Source organism: Nerophis ophidion, linkage group LG01 (genome assembly GCF_033978795.1).
Source record: "Nerophis ophidion isolate RoL-2023_Sa linkage group LG01, RoL_Noph_v1.0, whole genome shotgun sequence".
NCBI lineage: Eukaryota > Metazoa > Chordata > Actinopteri > Syngnathiformes > Syngnathidae > Nerophis > Nerophis ophidion.
The window spans coordinates 50,271,682-50,294,135 of NC_084611.1; the positions used below are offsets into that span (position 1 = coordinate 50,271,682).

Below are 22,454 nucleotides of genomic sequence, written 5' to 3' on the forward strand. Positions count from 1 at the left end.
AAAAGGGGTTTCACCGCAAAGAAGACCGTGGACATGACTTACTGAGTTTCGAACACCATAAAACTGCGTGTACGAGTAAAAAGAGCGGTGCAGAATGAGAATTTTGCGTGTCACCATGGAGACACTCATTTACTGGCAATGCATGTTATCCAGAACTGGATAAATTAAGGCACATTAAGCTCTTCAATCTGGCCCGCCGGACATTCCCAGATACCGTATTTTCCGCACTATAAGGCGCACCTAAAAACTTCAAATTTTTTCAAAAGCTGACAGTGCGCCTTATAAATCCGGTGCGCCTTATATATGGACCAATTTTGAGCCACAATAAGCGGTAAAAATTGATGGATGGATGGATGGAGGTCTCGCAAATACGGTAAGCAGCCGCCAGCTTCATTTTCCCCAGTAGAAGAAGAAGCGCGGTGCATGCTGGGATATATGACTGCGGGAGGCGTGCCGTTTCTGTGTTTATGTAAAGACCCCAAAATGGCTCCTATTAAGAGACACGCTTACAACGCAGAGTTTAAACTCAATAGAACACGGGAATAGAGCAGCAGCGAGTAAATTTAACATTAACAGCAGCGACACTTACTCGTTTAATGACGACTTCGACGAGATGCCGTATTCGCCCAAATGTTTGATTCGAACACTGAAGAAGAATTTGAGGGATTCATGGATGAGGAATAACTTAATAAAGTGAGCTTTACGTGTTTATTTTGTATGTTGTGTTGTATGACATTATCATTTAAACAACGTTGAGTTATTGATATATTATTGCTTTGCACTATTTCGAGTGTTACTATATTGTGATTGCACTAACGTTTGATTTACAGTAACAGTATCAGACTGTTTTTTTACGCGTTTATTGAATTGGGGAAAATAATAAAACAGCTGTTCATTCATTTTGGGAGTGAACGGAGTTGTCAGAACGCTGGTTTGTAATCTATTAATAAAGTTTGACTGACCTGACTGTTTTGTGGACATTCCCTTTAGCGCAGCTCCATCTAAAGCAGGCGTCTCAAACACGCAGCCCGCGAGACATTATTTTGCAGCCCACACCTTCATGTGAAAATTTAATGTTAATGCAGCCCGCGAGATTCACATGAATGGCGCTTTACATTTATACCCTCGATTTTCCTCGGAGACTCCCAATGTCAGTGCCCCTCCGGGATAATCATTTTCTCGAATTTCACCCTAACAACAATATTAGGAGGGCACATTGGAGACACTGCCTTAAGTGTCCTCTTCAACCTGTACTAGCAGCGTGCCAGCCTAGCCACATGTTGTTGTAAATACTTGTAGAAGCAGTAAGCGACTGCAAGACATAGTTGATCAACAGCCACCCAAGGTCACACTGTATAAACAACTTTAACACTGTTACAAATATGCGCCACACTGTGAACCCACACCAAACAAGAATGACAAACACATTTTGGGAGAACATCCGCATCGTAACACATCAACACAACAGAACAAATCCCATGCAGCCCTAACTCTTACGGGCTACAATATACACGACCCCCCCCCCCACTTCCGCGCCCTATTGTAGCCCAGAAGAGTTAGGGCTGCATTGGATTCTGGGTATTTGTTCCGTTGTGTTTATGTTGTGTTTTGGATGTCCTCCCAAAATGTGTTTGTCAATCTTATTTGGTGTGGGTTCACAGTGTGGTGCATTTTTGTAACAGTGTTAAAGTTGTTTATTCGGCCACTTTCAGTGTGACCTGTATGGCTGTTGAATAAGTATGTCTTGCAGTCACTCCCGTGGGTTAGCAGAACCCTCACACAATATGTGACTGGGTTGGCACACTGTTTGTTTGGTGGAAAAGCGGATCATACGATAGGTCGTAGAGGAATCCAAAGGCAGTGCCATCACGACGTGCCCTAACTATTGTTGTCCAGGTTAAAAACGGGAGAATGATTTGCCCCAGGAGATTGACCAGAGGGGCACTGATGTTCGGGTGTTTCCCATGAGATCGCGAGAGTCGGCAAGTATGTTGCTAGGGTGGGAAAGCCATTCAAAGAAGGTGAATTCATTAAAAAGTGCATTGTAGATTTAAAGAAATCTTGTCTAACAGCCCAGCCTCACCCAGTTTCTGCATCCAGTGGCCCCCAGGTAAATTGAATTTGAGACCCCTGATCTAAAGGATGCATAACGTAACCCCAGCCTCTACTGTAGCATCTATTCTATGCGCCCTATAATGCGGTGCGCCTTGTATATGAACAAAGTTTTAAAGTAGGCCATTCATTAAAGGTGCGCCTTTAAGTGTGGAAAATACGGTAATTGTTTTAGATCTTTAAAATGGAAAGTGTAGCTGCCATTATGTGCAGTGATGTTTTCTAATGACCAAGTCTTCAACTATTCAAAGTATTTCAATGGTTGGAATCTGCGCTTTTGCATGATATACTAGTTACGGCGTGGAGAGTGGCCGTGCGCAACCCGAGGGTCCATGGTTCAATCCCCACCTAGTACCAACCTCATGACGTCCGTTGTGTCCTTGAGGAAGACAAACTTCACCCTTGCTCCTGATGGGTGCTGGTTAGCGCCTTGCATGGCAGCTCCCTCCATCAGTGTGTGAATGTGTGTGTGAATGGGTAAATGTGGAAGTAGTGTCAAAGTGGTTTGAGTGCCTTGAAGGTAGAAAAGCGCTATACAAGTACAACCCATTTATCATTTACTATGGCCATCTAATTAGTTACTATGGTCATCTAAATCACAGCAGTGTGTAGGAGCAGTGCGGACGTGAATTGAGTAACGTGGACCCCGACTTTAACAAGCTGAAAAACTTATTCGGGTGTTACCATTTGGTGATCAATTGTACGGAATATGTACTGTACTGTGCAACGTACTAATAAAAGTTTCAATCAATCAAGAGTACAGTCGTCGGGGAAGATGTTTGAAGGGGCGTCCAACCTTTTTCTTCTGTGCCTGTGCGAGTGGGAGTGCGAGCGGTGTCTGTCTTTGTGTCGATGCCTCCTCTCTCGGTCTCGGTCCCCTCCTTCCTCTCTGGGCCGAGAGGAGCGGTGGCGTCTTGAACGGTGGGAGGACGAACCGCCTCCTTCCCTGAGTGGAATCAGGAGAAGAGGAGATCAAACGCTGTGCGACAAGGTTGATCTGCTGACTAAGGGAATGTGCATGGTAGCAAGTATACTTGAATCTGTCTGCGCTCCTGGATCTTGACCTGAACACAAGCAGGAAGATAATTGAATTAGATGATTGTATCTGGTAGATAAAGTTCAGTAATGCCAATGGGCCCTTTTCCACCGCAGGAACTAATTTAAAGTTTCCACCAAAGACAACCCATGTCGATTTAGTTCTTCAGGAACCTTTCAGAGTTCCTCCGAAATAGATGGGACTTTTCCAAGTTACCCTGAACCATTTCGGGGGCGGCCTGTGCTATCGAACACTGGCTTGGGGGGGTCCGAAAACTTCCTTTTCAACCACACGACCGACATTGCGAAGTATGTGAGAACGACTTATTTATTTTTGTGTATTTCTACGACAAAAAACTTAATGGAGGGAAAAAATAACGAAAGGAACATCAGTGGGGCATCTTTGTCCTGAAGAACGCTGATCAGTTGAACTATCTTGCAGTGTTTCCACTCAGCTGTAGTCCTTAAATGATTTAGTTTAATGTCTTTTATTTTGACAAACTTCATTTTGATACGCAAAGCTATAAGACAGGGGTGTCTAAACTTTTTCCACTGAGGGTCGCACACTGAAAAATCAACGCAAGCGGGGGCCATTTTGATATTTTTTTAATTTCCAAAACCAATACAATATCTATCCATCCATCTTCTTCCGCTTATCCGAGGTCGGGTCGCGGGGGCAGCAGCCTAAGCAGGGAAGCCCAGACTTCCCTCTCCCCAGCCACTTTGTCTAGCTCTTCCCGGGGGATCCCGAGGCGTTCCCAGGCCAGCCGGGAGACGCAAGTCTTCCCAACATGTCCTGGGTCTTGCCAGTGGCCTCCTACCGGTTGGACGTGCCCTAAACACCTCCCTAGGGAGGCGTTCGGGTGGCATCCTGACAAGATGCCCAAACAACCTCATCTGGCTCCTCTCGATGTGGAGGAGCAGCGGTTTTACTTTGAGTTCCTCCAGGATGACAGAGCTTTTCACCCTATCTCTAAGGGAGAGCCCCGCCACACGGTGGAGGAAACTCATTTCGGCCGCTTGTACCCGTGATCTTATCCTTTTGGTAAGGAACAAAGCTCATGACCAAAGGTGAGGATGGGAACGTAGATCGACCGGGAAATTGAGAGATTTGCCTTCCGGCACAGCTCCTTCTTCACCACAATACATGTGTAAAAATATACATTTAGGCCTCCACTCAGGCTTGGTCTCAGGGAGCCCACAATATTTTGGTCCAAAAAATATTTAAAATGTGTCATTATTTTGTATTATTGTTATTTAAGGTTTAAATCTATAGATCAACATTAGGTCTATTTGTCAATTTAACATTTTTAAAAATTTAAGTTGTATGCCCTTTTTGTCAAAGAAAACCCTGTTTTGTTATGGAAAAGAAACACAAAATATGCAAGTTTCCCCCAATAAAATATTAAAGTGTAATATTTGAGATTGTATAATAATTGGAGCCTTAAAAATGTCAACACATAACATTGATTTTGTATTATTTTTTTTCAGCAATGACAAAAAAAAAAATCCTCCTAAAATTATTGGGGACCCTAAAGGGTCCTATTTATTAAAAATAAACTTTTATTTTTTTACTGTTTACTTTAAACACAATCGTCTTGAGATCAACTTCAGATCCATCTGTCAATTATAACTTTTATTGTTGTTTATGTTTTTTGTTTGTTCTTATTAGGCCCTTCTTTAGAAAAAAAAAAGAACTTTGTTTTTTATATGGCAAACAAAATATGAAACATTTTCCCCAAAAAATGTCTCAAAGTGAAATATTTAATGTGACATTGATTTTGATTATTATTTTTTAAAGAAAATAACAGCCTGCATGGCAGCTCTGTGTTATTAGAATAAACATTGCAACATTTTCTTGTCACATTTCACCTGTTTGCTCTTTTATACCACTTCTTCTGTTTTTTTATATAAATATATTTTTTTAAACCGTATTTTTAGAATCTGCTCAGGGCACTTTGGAAACCCCTGCTATAAGAAGTGGAAAACTCTTTAAAACGTATTTACGGAGGAGTATGAAGCCAAATTTAAAGCAACAACCTCAGCTACTTACTACTCTGAATTACAAATGTGAAATAAAAGACAAAGCACACAAGTGGAACAAAGGTAAATAACATCAAATACTAACTATTTGCTTTATTACATGTGGTAAAAGTCATTTGTGTAGTTATTAGCCTAATGCTAACAAAGTAACACTAAAGCCGATGTATGTGTTGTCGGCGTGAGACTGAAATTTATTATTGATATATTGTTATTTACAGATAAACACTGAAATGTATTGATATATTGTTACAGTACAGTACAGTCACAGACGTTCCGAGTGCCTGCAAGCCTGCATTCAGGGAAAGTTACTGGTGCGCTGCAGCAGATAGTGCAAGTAAAGTCTGTCCCTGAAGCTGTTGCTCCTGTTGAACGTTGTGTTTCAGCTTCTATGCTAGTGTTTCATATATACAGTGGGGCAAAAAAGTATTTTGTCAGCCACCGATTGTGCAAGTTCTTCCACTTAAAACGATGACAGAGGTCTGTAATTTTCATCATAGATACACTTCAACTGTGAGGGACAGAATGTGAAAAAAAAATCCAGGAATTCACATTGTAGGAATTTTAAAGATTTTATTTGTAAATTATGGTGGAAAATAAGTATTTGGTCAATAACAAAAATTCAACTCAATACTTTGTAATATAATCTTTGTTGGCAATAACAGAGGTCAAACGATTACTATAGGTCTTTACCAGGTTTGCACACACAGTAGCTGGTATTTTGGCCCATTCCTCCATGCAGATCTTCTCGAGAGCAGTGATGTTTTGGAGCTGTCGCCGAGCAACACTGACTTTCAACTCCCTCCACAGATTTTCTATGGGGTTGAGGTCTGGAGACTGGCTAGGCCACTCCAGGACTTTCAAATGCTTTTTTACGGAGCCACTCCTTCGTTGCCCGGGCGGTGTGTTTGGGATCATTGTCATGCTGTAAGACCCAGCCACGTTTCATCTTCAAAGCTCTCACTGATGGAAGGTTTTGGCTCAAAATCTCACGATACATGGCCCCATTCATTCTTTCCTTAACACGGATCAATCGTCCTGTCCCCTTAGCAGAAAAACAGCCCTAAAGTATGATGTTTCCACCAAATGCTTCACAATTGATATGGTGTTCTTGGGATGCAACTCCGTATTCTTCTTGCTACAAACAAGACGAGTTGAGTTTATACCAAAAAGTTCTATTTTGGTTTCATCTGACCACATGACATTCTCCCAATTATCTGCTGTATCATCCATGTGCTCTCTGGCAAACTTCAGACGGGGCTGGACATGCACTGGCTTAAGCAGCGGGACACGTCTAGCAATGCAGGATTTGATTCCCTGTCGGCGTAGTGTGTTATTGATGGTAACCTTTGTTACTTTGGTCCCAGCTCTCTGCAGGTCATTCACCAGGTCCCCCCGTGTGGTTCTGGGATTTTTGCTCACCGTTCTCATGATCATTTTGACCCCACAGGATGGGATCTTGCGTGGAGACCCAGATCTAGGGAGATTATCAGTGGTCTTGTATGTCTTCCCTTTTCTGATAATTGATACAGTTGATTTTTTTCACACCAAGATGCTTGCCTATTGTAGATTCACTCTTCTCAGTCTGGTGCAGGTCTACCATTATTTTCCTGGTGTCCTTCGACAGCTCTTGGGTCTTGGCCATAGTGGAGTTTGGAGTCTGACTGTTTGAGGCTGTGAACAGGTGTCTTTTATACAGATAACGAGTTCAAAAAAGGTTCCATTAATACAGGTAACGAGTGGAGGACAGATGAGCTTCTTAAAGAAGAAGTTACAGGTCTGTGATAGCCAGAGATCCTCCTTGTTTGAAGTGACCAAATACTTATTTTCCACCATAATTTACAAATAAATTCTTTAAAATTCCTACAATGTGAATTCCTGGATTTTTTTTCCACATTCTGTCTCTCACAGTTGAAGTGTATCTATGATGAAATTTACAGACCTCTGTAATCATTTTAAGTGGGAGAACTTGCAAACTCGGTGGCTTACTAAATACTTTTTTGCCCCACCGTATTTGCGCACAAGCACAGACACATACACACGCAAACGTACAAAAAAACACACACAAAGGTCAAAAAGGCGGATTGTTCCAAGCACCGTTGCTTCCCTACGGTTTGCTACTGCGGTAAATTCTAACAGACATTTCCGCCATGTTTGATCAAGGAAATATGGTACCAGCTGATTACCGTGATCCAAATCAAATGAATTATGATGACGATCATAAAATGGCCCAACCCTACTAATATAATTTATATATAGGTATTTACAGCTGAAATGGACCACAAGGAACCCCCTGACTTTCATGAATTCATCATTTACAGAAAGGACAACTTTATGACTGTTGGACATTGCAGATAAAAGCCTGACTTTTTATTAACAATTCGGTACACTTTATCAGTGGTTCTTAACCTTGTTTCAGTGATGTACCCCCTGTGAACATTTTTTTAATTCAAGTACCCCCTAGTCAGAGCAAAGCATTTTTGGTTGAAAAAAAGAGATAAAGTAAAATACAGCACTATGTCATCAGTTTCTGATTTATTAAATTGTATAACAGTGCAAAATATTGGTCATTTGTAGTGGTCTTTCTTGAACTATTTGGAAAAAAAGATATAAAAATAACTAAAAAGAGTAAAAAAATAAACAAGTGATTCAATTATAGATAAAGATTTCTACACATAGAAGTAATCCTCAACTTAAAGTGCCCTCTTTGGGGATTGTATTACAGGTCCATCTGGATTCATCAACTTAATTCTGAACATTTCTTCAAAAAAAAACCAAAAAAAACTTTATCAATATTTATGAAACATGTCTACAAAAAAACTAGCTGTCAACACTGAATATTGCATTTTTCCATTTCTTTTCACAGTTTATGAACTTACATTCATATTTTGTTGAAGTATTAATCAATAAATGTATTTATAAAGGATTTTTAAATTGTTGCTAATTTTAGAATATTTTTAAAAAAATCTCACGTACCCCTTGGCATACCTTCAAGTACCCCCATGGGTACGCGTACCTCCATTTGAGAACCACTGCGCTATATTATCTAAATCATATTGTTTTGTATTTAAAATTGACTTACTTTTTAGTAAAATAACTTTTGAGATAATATTGTCTTTTTACTTACATGGTATCAATGTAGAAATATAACAAACCACTCCTCCATACGTCATCAGCCTGATTTCTATCAACTTCCTGAACAGTGCGGTGGAAACACAGACCCCACACTTCTACAGGAACTTTAGTTCCAGGAACTCCCGGTGGAAAAGGGCTCAATGTGCATGTCTTACCTTTTGCGCTCCCTCTCTCGTTCCCACTCTCGCTCTCTCTCGCGCTCCCTCTCTCTGTCCCGTTCTCGCTCCATCTCCCACTGCCGCTCCCGCTCCCCCTCTCGTTCACGTTCCTCCCTGCGTTTCGTACGCAGTCTTTCTTGTTTCTCGTCGACTGCTTTCTGCATCGAAAGAAAACCAATCACTCAATCGGCCGTCCCAAACTTCTCGAATGAGAATACAAAGTGTGCTCGGTGAAGCCTCGTACTCGAAGCTTCTCAAGTTTTTCGCGAATCTCGATGAAGCCGAGGTGAAGTTTGCCCCCGAAGTGGTCAGCCAGACGCCGATCGTTGTCATGGAGACCCAAGTAGGCAGAGCAAACCTCACACACGCGTAGCTTTTGCTGCTGAAAACTGGAGGCTGGCATTGAGTTCCTGTAAATGTCCTGGGGAGTAAAGTGAATAGAAGAACCTTAGAGTTAAGAAGCCCTACAGGGCCTTCCAAGCCTCTCCACTATCTATTCCAACATAATGAAGTTTTGGGCGTTCCTAATGTACGGAATAATTCTGGTTGCGCTTACCAACCTTATAGCAATTTTATTTGGTATGGTGTAAAGACAAGTGTGACCAGTAGATGGCTGTCACACATAGGAGATACGTTTAGACTGCAATATGACGCGAGTAAACAACACCAAAACTTTAACTGTTCCATTGAGAATATAGAACATTACACAAGGTAATCAGAAAATATTCAAAATATTTTAGTACGACTTTCAAGCTTGATGGATTGTCGGCGCATTACGGCTACCGTAGTCAGAATATGAGTATTGTTATGGTATGTGTATAAGGACAGCAAAATGGCACCCAGTAACGGACACATTATCTGGCGTGTTGTTTTGCAATATTATGCAAAACCAACTTTTCTTACTTTCTGGAACCTGCTGATCTGTTTTTGGGATCTGCACAAGTCCTGCAAATATGCGCATGTTCGCCATTGCAGTCCGTGCTGACAACGTAGTCAATAAGCTTCTTCTTTTTCTCTACCTTCTTGTTATGGAACATTTCTAATATGAAATAGCGTAAAGTTCAAACTTATACATGTCAGTAGACTAAAAACTACCGGTATAGTGGGTTTACATAATTCACCCACGAAACTTTAAGTTACTAGAGAGTTCCGGTCAGACGGGTTTTGACGGGACATATTTCCGCCGTTGTTGCTGCACTAGTGAGCCGCGGATGGGTGGATGCTGCGCCGTTATTGATTGAAGTAACGTCTGAATGTCATCAAAACAGTTATCTCCATCTTTTGACACTTCTTCCACTCTCGTCCTTGCACGCTACACCGCTACAACGACGGGGAGAAGACGCTGTCGAACATGAGCCACGTAAATAAGACCACCCACAAAACGGAAAATCCTAAGGCGACTGGAAGATGACCTGTCAAACATCTATGCAATATTTTGACCAAAGAACCACCATTACATGTTATGAAGACCACAAGGAAATATTTTACAGTTAGAAGAAAGTCATAATGACCCCTTTAATGCGCCATATAATCCGGTGCGCCTTTTGTATGAAAATAGACCTGAATAGACCCGCACAGCAGTACGCCATATAATGCGCCGGAAAACACAGTCTTCTCACCTCTGCTTCCTTCTTCATGGTACGTGTCTTCTCCACTTTTTCCAGCAACTGCTGGGCCTCGTCTACGTTACCCTCTCCTCCGAGCTGCTCGGCACTGGCAAGCAGCTTCCCGATCTCCTCGTTCAGCTCATGGACACGTTCAGCCTAGCGACAAACCACAGGAACGAGCAGAGAGATTAGGTGTCAGACAGGTTCGCCATGAGACAATGACCGCCATGGCCATCGTCACCTTTGCCGTCACTTCTGCGCTTATCTCCTCCTGCGTCTCTGCTAATCTCTTCTTGGCCAGCTCTGTCCTGCGGTCACAATCAGCAATAAAAGACTGAAGGTGTTCAGTAGCCTGCAAAACAAATAGATTATATCGCACAGGTGTCAAACTCAAGGCACCTCAAAATATTCTATCAATTAAGTATTGTAACTTTTCTCAATAAATGTATTCTTTCAGTCTATTTTGGGGGAAAAAAAATATATGTACTCCATGTAATTGCGAATTATGTTAACTTAAATATTGTCTAATTATGCAAACATATATGATCAAACATTCAAACCATTTTTAAATAAAAATGTATATGTTGTGCAAAGGAAATTTAATATTTTTAGGAAGCTTATCTTGTATTTGACATTGTCTATAACAGGGGTCTCAAACATGCGGCCCCCGCGAGGTTATTGTGCAGCACGCAACTTAATGCGAAAATTTAATGTTGGTCCGGTCCGGGGTTTTATATGAATGGCGCTCTACAGCGTCATGCTCGCATATCTTTGTCGTTTCTGAGAGACTCCCAATTATCAGTGCCCCTCCAGGGGTTACCATTCCCCCGAATTTCACCCTAACAACAATACTAAGAGGTGCCATGGAGGAGCTGCCTTTAACGTCCATTTCAACATGTATTAACAGCGTGTCTGGCCAATCACATGTTGTATTTGGCCAACAGCCATACAGGTCACACTGAGGGTGGTCGTATAAACAACTTTACCACTGTTACAAATATGCGCCGGACTGTGGACCCACACCAAACAAGAATGACAAACACATTTTGAGGGAACATCTGCACCGTAACAAAACAGAACAAATACCCAAAATCCAATTCAGCCCTAACTCTTCTGGGAAGCTACAATATACTTATATTCGGGTGTTTCTCGGAAAGATCGCAAGTTGGCAAGTAGGTTGCTAGAGCGGGAAAGCCATTTAAAAAAGGCGAATTCATTAAAAAGTGCATTTTAGATTTTTTTAAGAAATCTTTTCTTGCGGCCCAGCCTCACCCAGTTTCTGCATCCAGTGGCCCCCAGGTAAATTGAGTTTCAGACCCCTGGTTTATAGTGTTCAACATCAGCCTAAACTCTTTCGGTCTGCAAAAGTTTCAATTTATGAATGTACAACTGTTTATGTAAAACTGTTTATTTTGTTGACCACTGACCGAAGAAAAAAAACATAATAATAAATACTAATAATAATGATTTCAAAACAAGTTATCCAAATCGTGCAATGTAAAAGTAGCAATAAATTTAATGGTAAAATTGCAAAATTTACTGTGATTTATACAGCATTTTTCTCTAAATGAAAAAAATTATACTTTTTTTTACTGTAACAAACTGTAGTGCCATTTGGGCATTTTACAGTAATGCACCGAAAAATCTACAGGTGTTATTTATAAAAAAACAAACTGGCAGCTCGGTGTCCTTTCTTAGTAGCAAAATGACTTGGTAAGGCAAATGTTCTTGCAGACAATGCAGGAAGTGATCATTGAACAGCGGGGCGTGACACGCTAACCCTGAATTACCACTCGATCAAAAAAGGCCATGGACCAGCACACGTGGGCTGGCGGACTCTATATAATTGTATTATATTTATTAGGCAATGTGTCAGTTTTCACTGCAAGCGGAACGTCACCGACATTCCTTTGCTTTTCCGCATTCCAGCGCTGAGTACACGCAGAGCTTCCATCTCAACAAATCGGTTCAATTTAGCTCAAATCTGCTAGTGTTGGAGCGGTTTATTTTCAAAATAAAATACTCCGTCTTCAAGGAGGATGGTATTTTTCACGTTGAAGGTCCTAAGTCAACTTGTCAAAAGGTGTTCAGACTATTTTATCTTGTTGACACAAATGCCTAAGACAGGGATGTCAAAGTGGTTTTTATTGAGGGGCACATGGCACGAATAATGTAGGAATTTGCCTCTGGATTTCATTATTAATTATATAAAATGTTTTAAGTTGACTGTCCATTTCACAGTAAAACTTTACATTGACTCAATTTTACTGTAAAATAGTGTTTTTTTTAAACCAAATTTTACGGTGCATGGAAATACAGAAATAGTTTTTTTAGGGGGGGCCTTGTGGTAAAAAGCTGGCAGCTTAGCTGCCAGAAATGTACTATTAAATTGACACTATTTTATTACATTATATTGTTACTGGTAAAACAGTACAAGCTTTTTTTAATTCTGGCAACTTAGCTGGCAGTTTTTCTACCGTAAAAACAAATGTGCAGTCTTGTCATTTACAGTAATAAATCGCAAAAAACAGTCAAAAACTGACAGTTCGACAGAATTTTAACGCAAAAAACTGGAAGTTTATTTCAAATTACAGTAATGTGCTGTAAAGAACACCGTAAAATGTATTGACATTTTTATTAATTTGATCGGTACTTTGCGGTAAAATAATATGTCAAGCAGATATTTAGGCATTTCTTTTTATTTAGACCAAAAAATTGATAAATATGATAATGCACTGTAATATTTGTTGTGATATTGGATATTATTAAAGTTTAAACAGATATGCAATTTCAAGCAGTACCGTATTTTTCGGACTATAAGTCGCAGTTTTTATAGTTTGGCCAGGGTTGCGACTCAGGAGCGACTTATGTGTCAAATTATTAACACATCACCGTAAAATATCAAATAATAATATTTAGCCCATTCACGTAAGAGACTAGACGTATAAGATTTCATGGGATTTAGAAGTTAGGAGTGACAGATTGTTTGGTAAAGGTATAGCATGTTCTATATGATATAGTTATTTGAATGACTCTTACCATAACATACCAGGCACCTTCTCAGTTGGTTATTTATGCGTCATATAATGTACACTTATTCAGCCTGTTGTTCACTATTCTTTATTTATTTTAAATTGCCTTTCAAATATTCTATTCTTGGTGTTACGTTTTATCAAATAAATGTCCCCAAAAAATGTCACTTATACTCCAGTGCGACTTATGTTTTTTTTCGTTTTTTATTATGCATTTTCGGCAGGAGCGACTTATACTCCGAAAAATACGGTACATTTTTTTTCTGTCAAAATGAAAAAAATCAATTACATTTAGTGAGAAAATATGAAGTACTTTATTGAACCATCATTTCCAGGTGTTTGCTGGCCAGATAAATTATGTTGCGGGCCAGATCTGGCCCCCGATCCTGGAGTTCAACACCTGTGGGCTAAGACTGTGCTGATTCTGGGGGTCTGAAATTAATTATTTTTGCATTGTGCAAAAATCAGAGTGGTTTATCCAAGCACGACCAAGTTTGTTTCATATTACAAGTTTTGTGGTTTGCTCTATTACTACTTCCCTGATCACGTAATTATTTGCGGGTCGTAAAGGTCAGGGCTATTTTGCTGCACGAGGGAGCCGCAAAACAACGGTGGTGGGTATTGCCAGATGGTGGCGCCATCCCGCGGCTTTTTTTCGGAATTAGTGGGAATCCGGGGTAACAGCCAATCAATGGTCTCAACTATCAAGTTTGGTGGTTGCCAGCCTGTTGTCTCGCCTTTGATTCTTTCTTTGCATGAAGTGAGAAGATGCTGCAGAGCGAAGAAATTGGGGATAAAACAGGAAAAGGCTCCTCGAATGTAGGCAGTTTTTGGTTTTTTTTTTTTTTTTTCCAAACGGACCATGGTCAGACCAAAGACCACACCACACACGTAACTTCCTGGCGTTAAACCTGCAGAAAGTGAAAGGCATTGGACGGCATTAGCAGATCACATACAGTACAGGCCAAAAGTTTGGACACACCTTCTCATTCAATGTTTTCTTTATTTTCATGACTATTTACATTGTAGATTGTCACATCAAAACTGTTGAATGAACACATGTGGAGTTATGTACTTTACAAAAAAAGGTGAAATAACTGAATACATGTCTTATATTTTTGTTTCGTCAAAATAGAATGGACACCCCTGCTTATATTCTAATTTCTTCAAAATAGCCACCAATTGCTCTGATTACTGCTTTGCACACTCTTGGCACAATGCGTCCCAGCTACAACTGGGTTATATTAACACAGATAAGACTGTATATACGGCGGATACTGCAAATACCCAAAATAGTTTCTTTCGTTTTGATGAAATAACAGAATTGTTACAACGTGTAAATGGAATAAAACAAACATGTTTACTTGACCCACTTCCTGGGAAACTTATCAAGGAGCTCTTTGTATTATTAGGTCCATCAGTGCTAAATATTATAAACTTATCATTTTCCTCGGGCACTGTTCCCATAGCATTCAAAAAAGTGGTTATTCATCCTCTCCTTAAAAGACCTAACCTCGATCCTGACCTCATGGTAAACTACCGACCAGTGTCTCACCTTCCCTTTATTTCGAAAATCCTCGAAAAAAGTGTTGCAGAGCAGCTAAATGAACACTTAGCATCTAACAATCTATGTGAAACCTTTCAATCCGGTTTCAGGGCAAATCACTCTACTGAGACAGTCCTCGCAAAAATGACTAATGATCTATTGCTAACGATGGATTCTGATGCGTCATCTATGTTGCTGCTCCTCGATCTTAGCGCTGCTTTCAATACCGTCGATCATAATATTTTATTAGAGTGTATCAAAACACTTAGCCCTGTCTTGGTTTAACTCTTATCTTACTGACAGGGTGCAGTGCGTCTCCCATAACAGTGTGACCTCGGACTACGTTAAGGTAACGTGTGGAGTTCCCCAGGGTTCGGTCCTTGGCCCTGCACTCTTTCAGGATCTACATGCTGCCACTGGGTGACGTCATATGCAAATACGGTGTTAGCTTTCACTGTTATGCTGATGACACCCAACTCTACACGCCGGACTGTAGTCAGGTGGAGGCGTGTCTTAATGAATTTAAACGACGGATGTCCGCTAATTTTTTGCAACTTAACGCCAAAAAAACGGAAATGTTGATTATCGGTCCTGCTAGACACCGACCTCTATTTAATAATACAACTGTAACATTTGACAACCAAATAATTAAACAAGGTGACTCGATCGAAAATTCCGGGTATTATCTTCGACCCAACTCTCTCCTTTGAGTCACACATTAAAAGCGTTACTAAAACGGCCTTCTTTCATCTACGTAATATCGCTAAAATTCGCTCCATTTTGTCCACTAACAACGCTGAGTTTATTATCCATGCGTTTGTTACATCTCGTCTCGATTACTGTAACGTATTATTTTCGGGTCTCCCCATGTCTACCATTAAACAATTACAGTTGGTACAAAATGCGGCTGCTAGACTTTTGACAAGAACAAGAAAGTTTGATCATATTACGCCTATACTGGCTCACCTGCACTGGCTTCCTGTGCACTTAAGATGTGACTTTAAGGTTTTACTACTTACGTATAAAATACTACACGGTCTAGCTCCATCCTATCTTGCCGATTGTTTTGTACCATACGTCCCGGCAAGAAACCTGCGTTCAAAAGACTCCGACTTATTAGTGATTCCTAAAGCCCCAAAAAAGTCTGCGGGCTATAAAGCGTTTTCAGTTCGGGCTCCAGTACTCTGGAATGCCCTCCCGGTAACAGTGTGAGATGCTACTTCAGTAGAAGCATTTAAGTCTCACCTTAAAACTCATTTGTATACTCTAGCCTTTAAATAGACCTCCTTTTTAGACCAGTTGATCTGCCGCTTCTTTTCTCTTTCTCCTGTCCCCCCCTCCTCCCTTGTGGAGGGGGTCCGGTCCGATGACCATGGATGAAGTACTTACTGGCTGTCCAGAGTCGAGACCCAGGATGGACCGCTAGTCGGGACCCAGGATGGACCGCTCGCCTGTGTATCGGTTGGGGACATCTCTACGATGCTGATCCGACTCCGCTTGGGATGGTTTCTTGTGGACGGGACTCTCGCTGCTGTCTTGGATCCGCTTTGAACTGAACTCTCGCGGCTGTGTTGGAGCCACTATGGATTGAACTTTCACAGTTTCATGTTAGACCCGCTCGACATCCATTGCTTTCAGTCCCCTAGAGGCGGGGGGTTGCCCACATTTGAGGTCCTCTCCAAGGTTCTCATAGTCATCATTGTCACTGGCGTCCCACTGGGTGTGAATTCTCCCTGCCCACTGGGTGTGAGTTTTCCTTGCCATTCTGTGGGTTCTTCCGAGGATGTCGTAGTCGTAGTGGTTTGTACAGTCCTTTTAGATATTTGTGATTTAGGGCAATATAAATAAACATTGATTGAATGATTCTCTCCATGAGCTTCAAGCACACCGGTGAAGTGAAAACCATTTCAGGTACTACCTCTTGAAGCTCATCAAGAGAATGCCAAGAGTGCGCAAAGCAGTATTCAGAGCAGAGACTGGCTATGTTGAAGACAAGAATCTGTTCAGTTATTTCACCTTTTTTTGTTAAGTTTTGATGCCTTCAGCAACAATTTACAATGTAAATAGTAGGGGTGTAACGGTATGTTTATTTGTATTGAACCGTTTCGGTACGGGGGTTTCAGTTCGGTACGGGGGTACCGAACAATCTAAAGTCTTAACAAGCTGCTTTGCTTCTTCTGCCTCACTCAGCACCCAGCATTGTCCCAACCACACAACAATCTGATTGGTTTACATACAAAGCGATAACAGCCAATGAAGAGTGCGTATTCAGAGCGCATGGAGTCAATGCTTCAGCGTCGAGCAGATAGGTCTTTAGCAGGGGAGCATAAGGCAGCGTACTCTTCCCCCTAATTATAATAAACACCTCCCAACTACTAGTAACATCACTATAAGCCCGTGGACGTTCTAGAAACTTAAACTTCAGCTCAGCTCGCTCGCAGTCCTTGCTTGAGGTGAATGCTAATTAGCTTTTAGCGTAACGTTAGCTCATTTTGCTGTGTGTGTGCGTGTGTGTGTGTGTGTGTTAGGGGCAGCAAAGCCCCGTCTGTTATTTCACTTGAACTCCATGGTTAGATTAGATTAGATTAGATTAGATAGTACTTTACGTATTCCGTCAGATTTCCTTCAGGAAAATTAAAATTTTCAGCACATGGTGTTCACATGAGCCCTATTTAAATGAATAGTCTCTCCTATTGCTATTGTACTATTTTTTCAGCAATAGTTACATTAATCATTAGTAATGTAGCAGACTAGTTTTGAATGGTAGGGTCCCTGCTATCACATGTTGACAAAAATATAACATTTACATAATAAAAATCAACTACAGGCTTCCCAAATGCTGTAATAAATTAAGCATGATGAGTTGACTTGAAACTGTTTAATGTTAAACTTTTTATATGTAAAAGAAAAGTTCCATCCATCCATCCATCCATTTTCTACCGCTTATTCCCTTTCGGGGTCACGGAGGGCACTGGCGCCTATCTCAGCTACAATCGGGCGGAAGTTGTGTAATTTTATTTAATCAAAGCAACAAGTTTAGGCAGTTTAATGTGGATTAACGTGGGCAGAATTATTATAGTGTTCCCAACCTTAAAAGGATAAAGCCATTGTTTACAAATTTGATAAATAACCAAAAAATGTATTGTTTTTTTTACTGTACCGAAAATGAACCGAACCGTGTCCTCTAAACAGAGGTACGTACCGAACCGAAATTTTTGTGTACCGTTACACCCCAAGTCAATAGTCATGAAAATAAAGAAAAGGCATGGAATGAGAAGGTGTGTCCAAACTTTTGGCCTGTACTGTACGTTGAAAAGGAGCAGTGATAGATGTATCTATGTCTGGAATCATGCCGGGGCCTATTCCTATCTTGCAAAAGGAGGGGGAAGTGGCCCTTAGCCCTACACGGATGAGCATTCTCGCACTCGCCAAAACGTGCCGGACTTGGGGTGTGAAGTAGCTAATATGTTTGGCCTGGTGTGAGTGTGTGCCCTTACTGACTCACGTCAAGCTCAAAGAAGTATTCCTGCTCCTTGGAGGCAATCTCAAAGTCTGCTCTGAGGGCCAGGTCGTGGACTTTCACACACTCTCCCAGGTCCATTCTCTATTGGGGAGAGAGCAAATGATCTGGGCATAAACAAACATGGTTTACAGCAACACACAGCCTGACTTGTTTCTGCATCACGGTGCATACATGTTGATGACTAAGAGCAGATCGGACATTTTAGTCCGCTGAAAACAGTTATAAAACAAGTCATTGGCTGTCACGTTATGTTGTTATTTTCATTTATTATTATTATTCAACCAACTATTACATCTGCCTGAGTTGACAAAACAAAACAGAAACAAAGACTGAGACACAAAGGAAAAGAGGTGAGTTTTAAGCTGTGCTCTAAAAGTCAAAAGGGGTGGCGGACTTGATATTCAGAGGGAGCTTATTCCATAGCCTAGGTGCAATCACTGAGAAAGCACGGTCTCCCTTTGTCACTAGGTTTGACCGTGGGGCCTTCAGGGTCATCTGGTTGTCAGATCTAAGGCAACGACCAAGCCTGGAGCTGGTAGGTTGGTCCAGGAGATCTTTGATGTAGGCTGGGTCGAGACCATTGAGCGCTTTGAATACATACGTGAGGATCTTAAAATTCACTCTGCGCTTCACTGCGAGCCAGTGAAGGGAGGAGAGGATTGGAGACATGTGTTCCCTCATTTTTGGACACTAATACGCCTCCAAACCATCACAGATGCTGGCTTCTGCGACTTTGCGCCTGGAACAGTCCAGATGGTTCAAATTTAGCTGAACTGCACCAATTTTGTCAAGAGGCGTGGTCAAAAATCCAAGCTGAAGCTTGTGGATGGCTAACCAAAAGCGCCTTATTGCAGTGAAACTTGCCAAGGGACATGTAAGTAAGCAAATATTAACATTGCTATATGTATACTTTTGACCCGGCACACTTGTTCATATTTTCAGTAGAGCCATAATTAATGCCATGCACTTTCTACTTACGAACAACTGTCTGAACAGTTGCTGTTGGGACCTTAGGCTGCATTGAAATGGCTCCAAGTGACTTTCCTTACTTGTTCAAGACAATTATTCGTTTTTTCAGATCTGTACTGAGTTCCTTTGACTTTCCCATTGCCCCGTTTGTAACAGAGTCTAATGACTGAATCACATGAGCCCTACTTAAATGGGCTCAGAGAAGTCAACAGGTGTTGTCAATCATAATCACTCACATGAAGTTAGGAGGCTGCCAAAATTGATAACGTATGTTGCTGTATGTATACGTTTGAGTCAGCAGATTTGCTCATTTTTCAATAAATTCATAAAAGAAGCAAACTTCATAAATGTTCTTTTTGACCAACAGGTATGTGCTCCAATCACTATCACACAAAAAAAAAAAGAGTTGTAGAAATGATTGAAAACTCCATTACATGATGTTTTTTACAAGTGTATGTACACTTTTGACCACGACTGTACAGTTGAGATAAAAATTATTCAACCCCTACACAATTTTGGTGTTTTAGCAAGTTGGACAATTATTCCGTATCTTGTTTATAGTCCTATCAAATAAAGATGCATTAAATAGACACATGCAACTTGAATTACAACATTATATTTTGTAACATACCAAACAGTGTAATTTCTCTTAACATATCAATGACCAAATTATTCAACCCCTTGAAGATCATAACTCTTAACATTGAATAAGCTCTTTTCAATCAGGTGTTGAAAACACCTGTAGATGTGATTAGAACCATAACGAGCAACAATTAAACTGATTGAACAAGATTGTGACGCTCAGCTTCTTGTAGATGGTCAATGGTGAATTTGCAACATAGGGAGTCCAGGGAGTGGTCAAATAAGTCAAAAGAGGAGGTATTTTTTCTTCATAAGAAAGGATATGGATATAAGAAAATAGGAAAGACAGTGTTACAATTTAAGTTGCATTCCAAGAGACACAGTTGGGAGCATAATTTGCAAGTTTAAAGCTAAAGGCACAGTGGAAACACTACCTGGGCGTGGTAGAAAGAGGATGCTGTGTGCAACTGCTGTCCGGTATTTGAAGCGTACAGTGGTGAAAAACCCCCGGGTAACAGCTGAGGAACTAAAACAGGACATTGCAGAGGGGGGGGACGAAAGGTTTCGTCCCAGACAATAAGGCGCGCACTACGAGATGAAGGCCTCCATGCCAGAACTCCCAGGCGCACCCCACTTCTGATTACCAGGCACAAGTAAAATATACTCCAGTATGCCAAGAATCATCTGGACAAACCCCAAAGGTTTTGGGAAACTGTTCTATGGAGTGATAAGACAAAACTGGAACTCTTTGGGCCTATGAATCAACGTTATGTCTGCAGGAGAAAAAAATGAAGCTTACAAAGAGAAGAACACCTTGCCCACTTTTAAGCATGGTGGGGGGTCAATCTTGATCTGGGCCTTTTTCTTTGCCTCAGGTACCGGGAATCTCTAGCGCGTTCAAGGCATTATGAATTCTATTTCCTGTCATGAAGTCAGTGACGAAGCTGAGGCTTGGGAGACGTTGGACCTTCCAACAGGACAACGATCCCAAGCATACCTCCAAATCAACATCAGAGTGGTTGCAGAAGAAGGGCTGGAAGACTCTGGAGTGGGCTTCACAGTCGCCAGACCTAAATCCTATAGAAAACCTGTGGTGGGACTTGAAGAAGGCAGTTGCAGCACGCAAGCCCAAGAATATGAATGAACTGGAGGCCTTTGCCCAAGAGGAATGGGCTAAAATACCTGTAGATCGTTGCAAGAAGCTTGTGTCTGGTTATGTATCACGTTTGAAGGATGTAATTACTGCCAAAGGGTGTTCTACTAAGTACTAAAGATGCATGTAACTAGGGGGTTGAATAATTTTGTCAATGACATATTAAGAAAAATGTCCTTTTTTGGTATTTTGTAAAATACAGTGTTACAATTTAAGTTGCATTTGTCTATTTGACACATCTTTATTTGATATGACTATAAACAAAATACGGAATAAATGTCCAACTTGCTAAAACACCAAATTTGTGTGGGGGTTGAATAATTTTGATCACAGCTGTATATGTGTTAAACATGCTTGTATCATCACTAAACACATTGAACTTGTAAACAAAAACCTCTCTTTCATAAATAAAGATAAATGATATATATGAATGAAGTAGATAGATCCCCTCCACTTGGTCAAATGAAAAGTAGCACCCCTGCATTATGAAAAATAGAGTAAAAGATCCAAAAGGTGGGCTGTCGAACTGTACTTAAATGCACCTGCAACAGTACAAGACATGATGGATGGAGTATGGGACACTCACAGTGCCTGACAGGATGTCATGAGGGCAGGAGTCCAGCAGGTGACTTTTGCAGACCCGATCATCACTGAATTTGATTCTCTGTCTCATGGAGTCACCTGTTCAGAGAAAATGAAAATGGGTCGTAAGAGTAGCAGGTGTAACGTATTAAGATGCGGTGTTTGAGGTCCGAGTGGAGTTTGATGTGCCAGCTGACTAAAAGTCACCCCCCCCCCTCTATGAGGATCACAATCAGATGCACTACAACAGTCAGATTCCCTTCCCTTTTCTATGGCGCCACCTTCTGGATGAGTTTGCTCACTGCAGCCATTTTCTTCTGTTATAGTCCTTTGAATCGGATGTAGGAGTTAGACTTAGACAAACTGTATTGATCCACAAGGGAAATACTTCCACACAGTAGCTCAGTTACAAAGGATGTAAAGGGTAATGCAAACGGGCACAAAAAGAGGGCAAAAACAAAAAGGTATACTGTAGACTAAAAATGTACCATAGTAGCAATATCAAATATATGTACTATTTACATATTATATATACAGCATATATTAAATACTAATATATTTTTTAGATAATATATACATTATATAACAAATCCCCATTACCATGTACAATATTACAGTAGAGGCTACAGCATAAAATAGAGTAGATCCCGTGGAAAATATACCTCATAAACAAAAAGAAGCAGCTAACAGAAGCGGTCAGGTAAAAGACAAATATCTACTGCTACTCCAACTAACTTGTTGCATCTTCTTAACATTCATGGCGTTTCTACTCCTACAGATTCTTCATACATCACTCCAAGCAACAATTGTAAGTTTTATAATACAACTAAGACAATTCTTACTTACTAAAGCGTCCCGTGTGTGATGTCTGTAGGAGTGTCTTTATTCACAATATTATGCTAGATCCACTATGGACTGGACTTTCACACTATTATGTTAGATCAGTGGTTCTTAACCTGGGTTTGATCGAACCCTAGGGG

At 40.8% G+C, this 22,454-nt stretch overlaps 1 protein-coding gene across 2 annotated transcripts in view; it reads right to left on the minus strand.

The window, feature by feature from the left end:
* Positions 1 to 22,454, minus strand: part of zgc:158803 (LUC7 domain-containing protein) — a 29,677-nt gene that overhangs the window by 785 nt on the left and 6,438 nt on the right. For both annotated transcript variants that reach the window (XM_061906200.1, XM_061906211.1), the window contains exons 2-9: positions 21,479 to 21,573; positions 18,171 to 18,269; positions 10,329 to 10,439; positions 10,100 to 10,243; positions 8,725 to 8,901; positions 8,478 to 8,638; positions 3,147 to 3,176; positions 2,909 to 3,058 (exon numbers count right to left, since the gene is read on the minus strand). In XM_061906200.1, coding sequence (XP_061762184.1) covers positions 2,909 to 3,058; positions 3,147 to 3,176; positions 8,478 to 8,638; positions 8,725 to 8,901; positions 10,100 to 10,243; positions 10,329 to 10,439; positions 18,171 to 18,269; positions 21,479 to 21,573 — 967 coding nt within the window. The remainder of the gene's footprint in view (positions 1 to 2,908; positions 3,059 to 3,146; positions 3,177 to 8,477; positions 8,639 to 8,724; positions 8,902 to 10,099; positions 10,244 to 10,328; positions 10,440 to 18,170; positions 18,270 to 21,478; positions 21,574 to 22,454) is intronic.